Source organism: Vipera berus (genome assembly GCF_964194415.1).
Source record: "Vipera berus genome assembly, chromosome: 5".
Classification (NCBI taxonomy): Eukaryota; Metazoa; Chordata; class Lepidosauria; order Squamata; family Viperidae; genus Vipera; species Vipera berus.
In genome coordinates, this window is record NC_138207.1 from 104,113,272 (window position 1) to 104,128,914 (window position 15,643).

The 15,643-nt window shown below is 44.6% G+C and overlaps 1 protein-coding gene across 1 annotated transcript in view; it reads left to right on the forward strand.

Moving 5' to 3' along the window:
• Positions 1-7,928: 7,928 nt before the first annotated feature.
• RET (ret proto-oncogene) overlaps positions 7,929-15,643 on the forward strand; it is a gene marked incomplete at both ends in the record, with an annotated part of 108,077 nt that continues 100,362 nt past the window's right edge. The window contains one exon of the mRNA XM_081329728.1: positions 7,929-7,974. Coding sequence (XP_081185854.1) covers positions 7,929-7,974 — 46 coding nt within the window. The remainder of the gene's footprint in view (positions 7,975-15,643) is intronic.

Here is a 15,643-nt window from a genome sequence, read left to right on the forward strand (position 1 = left end):
TAATAATAATAATAATAATAATAATAATAAGAAGAAGAAGAAGAAGAAGAAGAAGAAGAAGAAGTTGGAAGGGACCTTGGAGGTCATCTAGTCCAACCCCCTGCTCAGGCAGGAAACCTTATACCATTTCAAGCAAATGGCTGTCCAGTCTCTTCTTAAAAACCTCCAGTGTTGGAGCATTCACCACTTCTGGAGGCACGTTGTTCCACTGGTTAATTGTTCTCACTGTCAGGAAGTTTCTCCTTAGTTCCAGGTTGCTTCTCTCCTTGACTAGTTTCCATCCATTGCTTCTTGTCCTGCTTTTAGGTGCTTTGGAGAATAGTTGTTCCAGGTTGTTCCACTGGTTAATTGTTCTAACAGTCACGAAATTTCTCCTTAGTTCTAGGTTGCTGATGAATGACATAGACATAGAATAACAGAGTTGGGAGGGACCTTGGAGGTCATCTAATCCAACCCCCTGCTCAGGTAGGAAACCCTACACCATTTCAGACAAATGGTTGTCCAATCTCTTCTTAAAAACTTCCAGTGTTGGAGCATTCACAGCTTCTGGAGACAGGTTGTTCCACTGGTTAATTGTTCTAACAGTCACGAAATTTCTCCTTAGTTCTAGGTTGCTGATGAATGACATAGATATAGAATAAGAGAGTTGGAAGGGGCCTTGGAGGTCTTCTAGTCCCACCCACTTGTCAAGTAGGAGACCTTACACCATTTCAGACAAGTGGCTGTCCAATCTCTTCCTAAAAGCCTCCAGTGATGGAGCACCCACAACGTCTAAGGCAATGGCAAGTCATTCCACTGGTCAATTGTTAACTATACAGTATGTATAAATACATATAGACATGCATGCAGATCACAAATATAGAACATAAAGCAAAGCGTTCCTGACATTCTAAATTGTCAATATAAATTTACAGTACTTGTTACGTGGTGCATTTTTCACTTACTGCACTCACAACATTCATAGCGTTAATGGTCAGACAAGGTGGCATGGAGCAAGTTTTCGCACCTTCAAAATTGTGACCTTCCTCATTTTTGGAAAAAAGACGTTTTATTTTCGTTCAAAAAGTTGTCGCTCCGCCAAAGATCCCGCCCTCCGTACGTTCCTCCATCCCCGTTTGATGTGTTCAATGTGTAAAAAAGAAACACCCACTGGATTCCTTAACAGCGCATGTATGAACGCTGAACTCTTCAAGAGTACTTTTGTTATATGACCCAGGTTTACTTAGGGGTATGATTCAGTGCTGACCTCATTGCTCAATACGGATCATTTATATTTTATGCTTCCAAAGTTTAATGTTTCTGCTATTTAGGTAAGTGCTGTACGATGGGCCAATATTTTCTATTAGTGGAAATGATCTTCGCTTTCTTTCTTTTTTTTTTCAAAAATGAAGGAAGCCGAAGAATACCCAATTTGCACTACTCAAAAGGGTTTAGAGAAGGAAGGAAAGAGAAGATTAGCACCCAAGCAGATACACGTATGTACAGCTCCATACAGACTAGTATATGCTGTTATTAAACTGGCGTTCACAATGTTAATGTAACGCCAACTTTAAGCCAGCCTCAACACTTTGGTGAGTTTTCTTGGCAACCGTGTAAAAAAAACAAACAATTACCATTGTTTTCTTTGGAGATTCTAGACAATTGAGAGGCTGGGTGTTGTGTCCCAACCTACGTGAGTCCTTGTTATGCTCACAAGGAGAAACCCCTCTTCCATGAAATAGGCAGGATCCACAAGAAAAAAAACAACCCCTTTTATTTTCACAGACCTGAGTTAATGTCCAAGGCAAACAAACACAGTCCAAAGAAACTCGATCCTCAACACGAATGGTTGCCTTTGGCAACCAGCACCTCCCACACCTTCCCTTTTATAATTCAGCCAAGGTGTGGCTTCTTAATGCCTTCTCCTTTGCCTTTGGAGCCGCCCCATTGCATTCCTCTGTCCTACTCGCTTCTCTTGCCAGCGCCTACGTGCATCCTGGATTTCTCCCAGCTGTGCTTCATCACTGTCCAACTCAGGCTCCCAGCACAGCTGTGTCTCAGTCTGAGTGTGAGTAGAGGGGCCAGGCTCCTCGTCCGACTGTGAGTCTTGGAGCTCCTCAGAGCCTTCCTCTGACTCTGATGTCACTCCAGGCCCCTCCTCCTCCTCCTCTGATTCCTCTGACTCAGCTACCGGATCCACTGGCTGGCGAGGAATTACAACACTAGGATACTCAAAGAGACAATTCAGGTGTCTTTAAAAGAGAAGCATATTGTAGAGGTTTTCAATATACCTGTCTCGCTACTCATCGGTAATTTATTCTCGAAGACTTGACAAACACTAAAACCAACAATTGGGACAACCAGGATCTGGATGACTGAGAATCTCCATTGACAATTACCTATGCACTTCGGGATGAACACCCTTTGAAGGGTGCAGGATTTCCAGAAAACATTGCAGACTCCAGGAACCATCTGGGCTTCAGTTTGAGATGCAAACAACACAGACTCATCCCCAACAGCCTATGCCTATCTCCAACAGGGAAGGGACCCAGGGCAGAAAACATCTTGCATCCAAGAAGGCTCCACACCCATTTGCACCACTCAGGTGACCCCGAGGACACAGGTAAACCCCCAAATGACCTCAACGGCTCTCTAAAAGAAGGCAAATGATCAGCTGTCTGCAAGGAGTATAAATCCTTCCATTCTCCATCATGGTTCCAACAGATGAAACTCTTCAAAGAACTTTGAAGCATTGTTTACCTTAAAGAATCTTTATTCGAGTAGCATAGCATCAGCACTAACATAATCGAAGCCAAAAACTGAGTTTCCCTCTCCTCAGCACATAGTATCCAAGCACAATTCCCTCCTCCAATTCACAGTCATAAATCACATTCCCCAATTAGTTTGAAGCCCGGGCTTCCCTTCCGGTTCTCCATCCCGCCAATTCTTATCATCTCTTATTTCAATAACCTTGGTTCTCATGCTAGGTTCAATGTTATTATATCTAGCTAGACTCTCCTGCACATTCCCCTCCCTCCCCAGCATCATCTAACTCTAAAAGCAAAAAGAAGAAAATGGCTGCATCTCCATCTGTTGTCAATGCAAAAACATCCGATATTAGCAGAGTTGACAGTCAGAGCTGAAGAAGCTTCTTGGATGGGAAGCGAAACGCCTTCAAAGAAAAACAAGAAAGTCCAGTTGCCTCCTGAAAAAAGCACCTTTGGGACAACCACAACCTGGATGACTGAGAATCTCCATAGACTAAAATCAATGTGTACCGAGAAAACCAGTGACTTACCACATGACTGGTTATTTCAGCCAGAAGAAATAGTGAGTCATAAGGCAGTTGACATCAGCCAAGTTCTTTCTTGGACATCAACTATCGGGAGAAAGATGAGAGCCGGGACAAAATGTCTGCTTCAAAATGCATTGACTATTGAATTCGATGCCTTTGGAAGCAGTTGAGTGCCGAAGTATGACTATACAAAAAACGAAAAACAAAAAAAATAGATGTAGGAAATGACCAAGCTAAGCCTGAGGGAGGCGTCAAACATGTCTTCAGTCTTGAATCTCTTTGTGCACACAAGAGATCTCAGTCCAGCTCACCTTGAATTCTGTTGATACTTGTCTGCCACCAATTTGCCTTGACCATTAGTAGATCAGATTCTTGTAGAGAGCATAAGCTTGCGGTAAATCTTTACATTCATTCAAACTTCCCGGGCTCTCGATTTTCCCACGCTTGACCTAAGCACGTACACAAGGTCAATGTGGCTGACTTCCTTTTAAATTCACATCTGTTTTTCAGGGAGATGAGGACAAGGAAAACAATTTCTTAAGTCTTTCCCAGTTGCCCTTATTTCTCTTCCCTTTGGCTTTCTTTTCCTGTTCCAGGACTCGAGTTTCCCGCTTTGTGCAAAACTGTTCACAAGCTGGAAACATCCCTTTTCCTGGAAGGATATATAGGCAGTCCTTGACTTACAAGAGTTTATTTAGTGACCGTTCCGAGTGACAAGGGCACTGGGAAAAGCGACGTACGACCGTTTTTCACACTTAACGATTGTTTGCAGCCTCCCCGTGCTCAAAATTCAAACTCTTGGCAACTGACTCATGTTTATGACGGTTGCAACATCCCCGGGTCACGCGATCCCCTTTTGTGATCTTCTGATAAGCAAAGTCAATGGGGTTGTTCATGTAACAACCAATTTACTAACTTAACAAATCACTTTACAGCTGTGGCAAGAAAGATCGTAAAATTGGAGGGCAGAAGTGACTCAGCAGCTGTTTCGCTCAGACACAATTGTGGCCGTACGTCAAGGACCTGAGCAGTTCCTCCAGTCCTGGTGAAGCGGGCACAGCAGCGCCTGCACTTTCTACATCGCATGAGAAAAGCTCATCTTCCTTCCCCTGTCCTGACCACTTTCTACAGAGGGATGATCGAGAGAATCCTGTCATACGGCATCACAGTCTGGTTTGGAAGCATCGCTGCTTCAGACAGGAAGGTGGTGCAGAGAGTGGTGAGGACGGCTGAAAAGATCATTGGCTATTCCCTCCCTCCCATCCAGGACATAGCACAGAAGCGTTGCTTGAACAGGGTCCGTAAGGTTATCTGGGACACTACTCATCCTCTTCACAACCTGTTTTCCTTGTTACCTTGTGGGAGGAGGGGGCTCCGTGGTATCCGTAGCAGAACATCCAGATTCAGCCATAGTTTCATTTCGTACAGCATTAACCTTGTGAACTCTCAGGATTCCTCCTTCTGTTATGTATTCAAGATGGACAATATTTAATATTTATTTCTTATGTATATGTAGGGGTGTGGGTCTATACATATGTTGTATATAGTATATAGCTTTAGGTATGTGTCATGTATGTGTTTCACTTTGAGAGCGGGCAACTAAATTTCATTTTTGATGTGTGCCGTTGTGCCCACGGTAAAAAAATGACAATAAAGATAAGATTATCCTATCCTATCCTATCCTATCCTATCCTATCCTATCCTATCCTATCCTATCCTATCCTATCATCTTATCTTATCATCTTATCTTATCTTATCTTATCTTATCTTATCTATTGCAGGAAAGGTTCAAATCTTGGTCCCCAGAGCCTTTGTGTAATGTAGCGCCAAAAGCCCAGCTAGCAAAATGAAATTGAAATCAAGGTTTGCAAACTTCTGCTGCATCAGAGCTGAGCGCTCCCCGTGTAACAAAACTGGAGGACAATTTTTAGCCGATTTGTTCTGAACAAATCAATAGAAGCTTGGTTTTCTTTGGCAAGAGCTGCCGATTGAAGGGATGAGGACAGGCTGTTCTGCATTGTGTAATTACTGACTCAGGCGGCACCAACATCACCTGATGTGTCTCTTCTGAGCAGATGAGGGCATTCCTTGCTTGCTCTATCCATCCTAGGTGGTTTCCAAGAATCGAGTGATGGGGAAAAAAAACAACATGGAATTTGGGATCCAAGGGGTGTCAGTAATTTTCCTGACTTCACTGGGCTGATTCCGCATTAGCAGGCAAGATGGTCCAAGGAGGGTTTTTTTCTGTAAATGACACACCTTTTTGTTTCTGTCACCAAGCTGGAGACCCAGTTGCTTCAGAGTCCTGATTGCAAAGAAGTGAGAAGACATGACGAACAGCTTCTTTTGAGGTTCAGCAAATGGATTCTCCATGGGACAATACAGAAAAAGTGAATGGTTGTGTTCGTTTTGAGACTCTGAGATGTTGAGACTTTGGAAAAAGTTCAGAGAAGAGCAAATATAATGATCCAAGGCCTGGAGACTGAAACATACGAAGAGTGGTGCAGGAATTGGGTTTGGCTAGTCTAAAGAAAAGAAGAAATAGGGGAGACATGATAGCAGAGTTCCAGTATTTGAGGGGCTGTCCCAAGGAGGAGGGGAGGTCAAATTATTCTCCAAAGCACAAGAGGACAAGAAAAGAAACAATCGTTGGAAACTGATCAAGGAGAGAAGCAACCTGGAATTAAGGAGAAACTTCCAAACACTGAGGACAATTAACCAGTGGAACAGCTTGCCACCAGAAATCGTGGGCGCTCCATCACTGGATGTTTTTAATAAGAGACTAGAGTCACTTGTCTGAAATGGTATAGGTTCTCCTGCTTGAACATGGGGCCGGACTAGAAGACCTCCAAGGTCCCTTCCAGCTGTGTTCCTATTCCTATGGAATGGAATAGAATAGAATAGAATAGAATAGAATAGAATAGAATAGAATAGAATAGAATAGAATAGAATAGAATAGAATAGAATAGAATAGAATAGAATAGAATAGAAGATTGAAGAATAGAATAGAATAGAATAGAATAGAATAGAATAGAATGGAATGGAATGGAATGGAATGGAATGGAATGGAATATAATATAATAGAATAGAATAGAATAGAATAGAATAGAATAGAATAGAATAGAATAGAGGATTGAAGAATAGAATAGAATAGAATAGAATAGAATAGAATAGAATAGAATAGAATAGAATAGTGAAGAATAGAATGGAATGGAATGGAATGGAATGGAATGGAATGGAATGGAATAGAATAGAATAGAATAGAATAGAATAGAATAGAATAGAATAGAATAGAATAGAATACTTTTGTCACTTTAAATGTACCTTAATCAGCCTTCGGCTCCACTCTTTGCTCTGGACTAGCCCGCTCTTGAGTTTGCCTAGCAGAGCAAGTCCCGGGTGGGTTTCCCACGACTCGTGCCAAAGCCGGGTCCAAGAAAGGGCAGGGGAAGGGGAGCGACAACCCCCCCTCACCTGGGCGCGTGCCTCCCTTTGCATGTACAAAAGTTAGCCTGGATTGGCTTTTGGGGGGGCGGGGGAAGGGATTCTCCCCCCCCTTTAACCTCCTGGTGACTAAAGGCATAGCAGCCCCGGCCTTTTTAAAATAAAAATAATAATAATAATAATAATAATAATAATAATAATAATAATAATAATAATAATAATAATAATAATAATAATAATAATAATAATAATAATAATAATAATTATTATTTAAACATTAGAATAGAACCTCTTGATTGCCGCTGCGTAACTCACCAGGAAATTTAAGTCCTTTTACATTCGGGCCAGGCCAGGGGTGGTGAGGACTGGGACGGTCCCCTCCCCACGACCTTCTGGTTGGAGAGGAGGACTCCGCCCTTCCATTTCCCCTTTAGCCAAGCACACCTCCTTCTACCCCACCCCTCCCCACCCCCACCGGGACCGCAGAGAGCCCCTGAGTTGCAACCCGGCGCCCTCCCCCTCCCGGCACCCAGCCTGGAGCCTGCCTGCCTCCCTCCCTCGCTCCCTGCGGGCTGCAGGATCCTCCTTAGGCATTCGCCGCCCGGTCCGCCCCAGCATCAGCATCAGCATCAGCATCAAGCAGTCGCAGCAGCCGAACCGGGTCCGGCTTTGCACCGGAGCGCCCCAGGCGGCAGCCGGGCGGAGCGCAGCGCTCAAACTGGGTCCCCTTGCACGGCAGCCAGCCTCACGCCTCTTTTTCCCGGCTGGCTGGCTGGCTGGCTGGCTTGCTAGCTGGCGTGTCCGAGGCGGGCGATTCCACGCGGAGGCTGCCCCGCTTCCCCGCTTGGCGGCAGGTGGCTGCTCCTTACGCCCCCCCCACACACATCCCCCCTTTCCTCGCCGCGGACGCAAGGGGAGAAGCCGGCCGCCGTTCACACGACCCCACCACCACCAGCAGCCCTCGCGTCTCCAGCAGGCAGCCGGACGCGCGTTTTTTTTGAAGCTTGCTCCGAGGATGGGGCGTCCGGATTGAAGCACCCAAGGCAGGGGTCGCGCCGCCCGCCCGCCCGCTTCCTCCCCGCCCCCCTCCCTCGTCCAAGTGGGATCCTAGGACGGGCAGAAGGAAACGGCACCGCCACGCGACTTCTTGTTTTCCCTTTTTCTCCACCCGGTCGCGGGAGATCGGGCGGATTACTGCCACTCGGGGAAGATGCCGCTCGCCAGGTGGGCCCTGAGTCTCGCCCTCGTGTGCGAAGGTAAGATGCGTGTGTTTGTGTGTGTGTGTGTGTGTGTAGGGGGGAACCGGGAGCCGCGGAGACAGGCTTGAGATTTTTTTTCAGCCGATCCCACGCGGAGAGAAACTCCCACGCGGAGAGAAGTTCCCCGAACTTTGAAGAAGTCGCGAGAACTGCCAGGTGCGCCCTTGGAGCAGGTGGTCCCTGCGTGGATTTTTCCATATATATGTATATATATATATATTTCCTGGGTGGGGGGTATGCTCCACGGGAGCTCGCCCACTCTGAGTGAGCCCAAGGAACTTAGTTTAGGATAGTCTCTTTTTTTTTGAAAAAAAGGCTTAATTTCTACTCGGTTTGGGCTCTCCAAGGACGGTTGACTGCCCTGTTTGCAAACAAAATGCTGGCCCCGTAAAGTCGTCGTTTTCCAGCAAAGTGCATTGGGGGGAAAAAAGGGGAGGGGGAATTAGAGTGAGTTCCTGGCTTTCAAAACAACTTTTATCTACATATTCCTTTTTTTTGCCCCTCTTTTTCTTCCTTGCCATTATGGGATTAAATTGGCTTCAGGTTTGATAGAAGCCGACAAGATGAAAAGTTATTGGCTGGCCAGGCAGATGATGCCACCAGCAGCTGGTTTTGTTTCTAAGGCAAACAGAAGAAGAAGAAAAAAAATCCATTATCTGCTTTCCCTTCCATCTGGCACCCTTTGCCAAAGCGTCCTGATGTTTATAGGCAGTGCTTTTTTTGTAAAAGAAAAAGGTGCCCGAACTCACACACGTCATGCAATCCGCCTTGCCTACCCTACAAGGTTCCATCCAAAAAAGGTGCCGGAACTCCGTTCTGAGCGTTCTATGAGAAAAAAAGCCCTGTTTATAGGAATAAATCAGAATTGGGGTGTTGTAGAAAATAAAATTTTTAAAAAAACCAAAACACTTGCCGTCTCTGGCAGTGGTGATCTCGTTCGATTCATTAAAAAGAACTCAGCAAAACAAACGAACATCCGATTTGGGATGATAACTTGCATAAGATAGCCTCGTTGTTTCTTCTTCTTTCCCCTGTTAGGTGAAAATTATTCTTTTTTTCGATTTGTTCAGCCTGGCTCAGATTGCCGGGAGTTAAAAGGTTTAACAGGAAGGTTGGATTTCATTTTTGGAAGTACTGGTGGTGGCTTGTTGTTTTTTTCCCCCCACTTTGCGCAAATTTTGTCCCAGTCTTTCAGACAAAGGGATCTCCCAATCTCCATTTATTTCTGGAATACTACGAGGTGAAATAGATCATGTTCCTTTTGTGTCTCCGATTGGCCAAAGTATAGAATCCAAACCCTTCTGGCACGTGGACTATAATTATATGATAATATATGAAAATACAAAAATAAAATGATAATGGTGTCTCTCCTTTTTGCTTTTTGTTCTGTTTACGATGTATAATCTGGCTTGCATTTTAATGTCAGACACTAGAAGACCTGAGTTAGTGAATAACAGGAGGCAATTTACTTCTCGTAATCCACTTTATTAATCATAATATCCCAACCGATTTGTACTTTGGGTACACCTGTTCACAGTCATGAATATACTTCCCTCCCAAGTATCCTTAATATAATACATTCTGAATCCTTGCCTTAATTTTAATATTCTGGTCCATCTATGCCCTGACTTCAATGTCTTTGACAGCAGCTCTTAAACCGAATACAGAGAAATGCAGAACTTGAATGCGGAAACTGAAGTCAGATCTCAAAATGTTTTTTTTTTGCTCTGTTCAGTTGTGCGATGAGGGAAATGTTTAGTAAACAAAAAATGACTTTCCTACTTTTTCGATGTTTTGCAGTTTTAACCACGAGGCAGGCTCTTTCTTGCCTTGATGAATATCTGTCTCTCTGAATTTGGCAACAATTGTCTTTTGCGGTTGGTTGGTTGGTTTCTTTGCTTTAACTTTGATCTGGGGTCTCCTTAACCAGGACTGATCCTGGTTTATTTATTTCATAGCACGTGTGCAAAGGATTGGCTGAGTAGGGATTGCAAGAGCCTTTGTTTTGATGCACAAAAAAAGGATTAGGAGCCTTGCTTCATAAATTGTGCTCCAAAAGTACTTTTTAAATCCGAGCATTGCCCTTTCTGATTAGAGTTGATATGCAGTGCAAATGTTTTGGGGGCTGTTGTTTTTGTGTGTGTGTAAGTTTTTTTTAATGCCGTGGATTGGGTGATCCAGTTCGGCAAATGGATCAGGGGCTCATTCATGCCGGGAAGACACCATTCCCGGCAATAATCTGTAATGGTTTTGAAGGTCTGGGGTGGAAAAGGGAAAGAGACGGATGTAGAAATCACAGCGGTGTGGCTTTTATATGAGAACAAGTGGGTGCTCCAGGTTTGATAGGAAAAGAAAGGAAGGATTGCATTTATTGTAGAATGGAGGGAGGGGGGGACAACAAACCCTCTTGCACACAAATTTGGAGAATTTCCCCCCCACACACACACCAAAGGGAACGAAAGCTGTGCTGTAGCATTGCCTGCCATGAAGGTTGCACCGGGGCGGGGGGATTAAAAAATGCAGCGTGGGTGCATATATTTGCTTGATGGGTTTGCACTTTTGCACTTTTATGAACATCGTTTGACTTCCTGTCTCCAAGGGACACTCAGCATCCCAGGATTTGGGGGGAAGGCAGGGGGGAGTAGCTACGTCCCAAGATGCATGCTCAGCCTGAGCCCCAAAATCGTATTATTATGTTTTGTTTTTGTTTTTTTTACATTTGTCCAACAACAACAACAACAACAACAACAACAACAACAACAATAATAATAATAATAATAATAATAATAATAATAATAATAATAATAATAATAATAATAATAATTATATCTTAAACAAAAGAGAAGCTGGCACGTGGCAAAGCAGGGCGCCATCCTCTGGCATCTTCGCCGAAGGCGTCACATCATCTCATAAACTTTTCTATAAAGTTAGAATACCTGGGGTGGGGGTGGGGGCGAGAGGGGGAAGGATTTGGTTCAGAGCAGGACTTGGTTCAGAACCGTAGGTAGTCCTCATTGTACGACGTGCATTTAACAATGGTTCAAAGGGGCAATAGCCTTGGGGAAAGTGGCTTATGACCCGTGGCATGACCATTGCGCATGCACACACACACGCACTCAGCTTCCGGCTCGCCTTTACGACGGATGCCGTATCATGTGATCACGATTTTGCGACCTTCCTGTCTGGCTTCCGACAAGCCGGATTCACGTAGCAAGAGTGTGATTCGCTTAATGAGAGCCCGCAGTGTAGCAAAATTGCATTTTGGGTAACACGATGGCTCATTTAATGGCTGCATCGTTTAGCGACTGAGATTCCAGTTCCCATGGTGATCGCAAGTTGAGCATTACCTGTATTTTTACTGACTAAGGAACCAGGTAAACTAAAGACATTAGGAAAGCTGAGCTTTATAAGCGCTTATTGGCCCCCCCCCCCGCCCCCGGGAGGCCATTTTGTGAGGGCGCCCACAACTGATTCTCCTCCTAAGGCATTTCTTAGATAATAAATTTGTGACTGAGGAAGTTTCATCTCTGCAGGAAGCGTTTAGGAATCTCTGTTCATTTCCTTACAGGCTGTTCAAGATGGTTTCATTCAACGGCAACCCAAAGGCAAAGTCAGTTGATCTGAACTGAGCATATAGCGCTAGCTATAGTCCTTAGACTTATATACCGCTTCCCAGTGCTTTACAGCCCTTTCTAAGCGGTTTACAGAGTCAGCCTCTTGCCCCCAACAATATGGGTCCTCATTTTACCGACCTCAGAAGGATGGAAGGCTGAGTCAACCTTGAGCCGTTGGCAGTGGGCAGAGTCAGCCTGCAGTACCATATTTTATTTATTTATTTATTTATTTTTGGGACTTATATGCCACTCTATCTCCCGAAGGACTCAGGGCAGCTAACAACAATAAAACACAATAATACAAATGTTAAAAAAGATTAAACTAACAAGCCCCAATGATATAATATTAAAATATTCTATTTAAAAATCCCTATCGTCAGTCCAGGTCAGCCTGATGGAAGAGAAATGTTTTAAGGCCGCGACGAAAGGACCGGAGATCCGGGGCCATCCGGAGCTCAAGGGGAAGTTGATTCCACAGGACCGGCGCTCCCACAGAGAAGGCCCTCCCCCTGGGGGTCGCCAGCCGACATTGTCTGGCCGATGGCACCCTGAGGAGACCCTCTCTGTGTGAGCGCACTGGGCGATGGGAAGTCGTTCCTGGCAGCAGACGGTCCTGCAAATATCCCGGGCCTAGGCCATGTAGGGCTTTATAGGTAAGAACCAGCACCTTAAATCTCACCCGGAGGACAACCGGTAACCAATCTAGCTGACGCAGGAGGGGTGTAATATGGGAGTATCACAATGCTCCCATCACAACCCGCGCGGCCGCATTCTGCACCAGCTGGAGCCTCCGGGTGGTCTTCAAGGGCAGCCCCATGTAGAGAGCGTTGCAGTAGTCTAACCGGGAGGTCACGAGCGCATGAGTGACTGTACGTAGAGCATCTCGGTCCTGATAGGGGCGCAACTGGCGCACCAGGTGAACCTGGGCAAATGCCCCCCTGGCCACAACTCCTATATGATTTTCAAAACTGAGTCGTGTATCCAGGAGGACGCCTAAGTTGCGCACCCTACCAACGGGAGGAAACATTCCAACCACTGCACCACCACAGCTCTAAAACATATTCTAAAACAGTGGTCCCCAACCTTTCCAGCTTGGCAGCCTGGTCCGGCACATACGTGTGTGTGTGTGTGTGTGTGTGTGTGTGTGTGTGGAGTAGCAGGCACATGTGCACATACATAGATCCGTTTGTGTGGTTGGTGCCCTTGCGCCTTCCACTCGCACGAATAGAGCTTGCCTATGAGCTGAGGGTACATGCGCTCGTGCACAGAGCTCTGCTCATATGAGCAGAGGGCACTGGAGCAGAGAGTGCTTGCACGTGACGTTCCTATTGCACAAACAGTGCACAACTGCACGTGAAGCTGAAGCTCCACTTGCGTGAGGGCAGGGCGCCTGTGCGTGAAGCTCCCTTCGCACAAATGGAGCGACAGGTACGTGAGCACGAGTGCCCTCCGCTCACGCGAGTGGAACTTGGTGCGCATCTGCACGCTTGCCCGCTGTTCGCATGAGTGGAGCTTCGTGGGCGTGCTCGCCCATTTCTTCCACAGCCTGGTTGCAGGAACCCCTGTTCTGGAAGGAGTTAGAAGTTCTTACTTGGTTTCTCTCTCTCTCTTTTTTTAAACTCATGGGATCAATGAATCAATCAGAATAGAGCTGGAAGGGACCTTGGAGGTCATCTAGTCCAACCCCCTGCTCAGGCAGGAAACTCTACCATTTCAGACAAATGGCTGTCCAGTCTCTTCTTAAATGCCTTGAGTGATGAAGCACCCACAACTTCTGAAGGATCTTACCTTCCCTTCCTTTTGAGGCTGAAGCCAAAAAAGATAGCAGTCCTTGACGCTGAATGTGATTTTACAGTTTTGATCCAAGAAAGTTGCAGATGCTTAAGGAGACACAGCCCCCTTGTATCTCTGCTTTCAGAGGGATGCCTTCATTGAGGCTTACTGAAAATTTGGTTTTTAACTCAACAATTGGAAGAAAGGTGTTTTGGGGTGGGGTTTTTTTTTTTGGAGTGATGCAGGTTTGCTGGCTCTTTAGCCACATTTAGAAAGATAAATGAGAAAAAAAAATGTACAGAAACCAACCCGTGTTTATGAATACAAGCAGTTCTCGACTTATGACCATTTTTATCATCGACGGCCGTTGCAGAATCCCCACGCTCAGAGGATGAAAATTCAGACGCTTGACAACTGAGCCATACTTATGACGGTTACAGTGTCCTGGGAGGTGGGCAAGAAAAGTCATTAAAACGGGGAAAGAATCAACAAATTTTCATGGAGCAACATAAATTTTGGTCTCCATTGTGGTCGTAATTCAAGGACGGCATGCAGTGTACGTCAACTCCAAGTTTCCATTAGGACTTTTATCTGATGGTGGCTTGAAAAACCCCTTAGTTTGAAACTATGAAACCACTGGACCAAAATTGAGTGCCTTGAGTAAATTGAGTTCATGAGATCTGTCTTATGTAGAATGGAACTCAGAATAATATTTTATTTTGATGATGAACTGGATGAAATCTGGACCGTCTGAAAGAGCAGATTGGCTGCCAAACATGAGGTTCATATGTTATGGAAGGAAAAAAAAACATGTTTACAAGGTTCTTTGTAAAGATGTTATTTCTTTTCGCCCGTAGTTATTTCTCTTTTGAAGCTAATGTAATTGTTATGAAACTAGCAGTGGATATAAAAGGAACTCTTATCTAGGAAATCTGCAAAGTTTCGGAAGGATTGATTAATAATTTTACCGTGTGGATTTAAATTGTTTGGAGAGAGGGAAGTTCAATTTATGATTGAAAAATTAGGAAAACATCTTTCACCACAAAAGAGTTGTATAAAGTAGAGACACGTAAAAGGCCAACAGATTTGTAAATAGTTCAGAAAGAAGGGTAAAAAAAAACCAGGTTTGGCTTATTTTTGATTTCATTCAGAAGTCACAGAAAATGTAATAGGATTAATGTGTATGTGAAACATGAAACAATACCCATCTTTTTTTTCAACCAAATCTCCAGTAGATTCTACATGCATCTTCAAATATTTCCTAAATTTCTTATTCCTGGGAGAGTCAGTGCCGAAATATTTATGCTGTATTAATTTAATATTTACATTCAACACTCAGCCATCAACGGGCACATAGAGATGAACAACATTTACACGGCATTGAAAAAAATTCCATAAAAAACCTAAAAAGGAAACGAAAAGATCAGAATACCTCCTGGGCAGCAAATCAGCACCCAGAGAGGCAGGGAGTACCGCCAGACAAACCAAAACTAATAGCTTAATCAAGGAACAACTAACTCAGGCAAACAAGCAGTGAACCACAACTTAATTAAGGAATTACCAAGAAAAAAAAATCACTCTCCCACCAAGACTGTCAGGGCAAACCACTCTATATAAACAAAGTGCAAACCCCACCCCCACCCTCTCACCAATACAGATGTTACTTACATAATGAAACATCTGCAAAGAAAGAACCAAGCTCAGACAGCACAGCACAGTTCAACATCTTGGTCCAAATCATCTCGATTAAAGAGCGCTGATGAAATTGTGCTTAGAAACCGCCACAGTCAGTCACAAACCTTTGTGTCACTGAAGGTCTATGGAGATTCTCAGTCATCCAGGTCATGGTTGTCCCAGAGGTGCTTTTTCATGAGGCAACGGTCCTTTCTTGTTGTTGATTTGTCTTCCAAACTGGTTCACTTCTCATCCAGGAAGCTTCTTCAGCTCTGAAGAAGCTTCTTGGATGAGAAGCGAAACGTCTTCCAAGAAAAACAGGAAAGTCCAGTTGCCTCTTGAAAAAGGCACCTCTGGGACAACCTTTGTGCCTTTGTCTCTCTGTCCTTGGAGTTTTCTAGGGAACTGGAAGAAAAATATTTGGCTTTTGCAGACTCCTTGGCTACGTCGTCCAAATTCCAGATCACCAGTGAAGCTTGCGAAAACTTCGGGACTGATAGAGTTCAAAGGATCCCCGAGTCTCACTTTGGCTAAGCTGGATGGATAATCTTAGTGTGTGGTTCTGCAAGGCTGAATTGCTAGTCTGGGATGAGTGCACTCGTAAA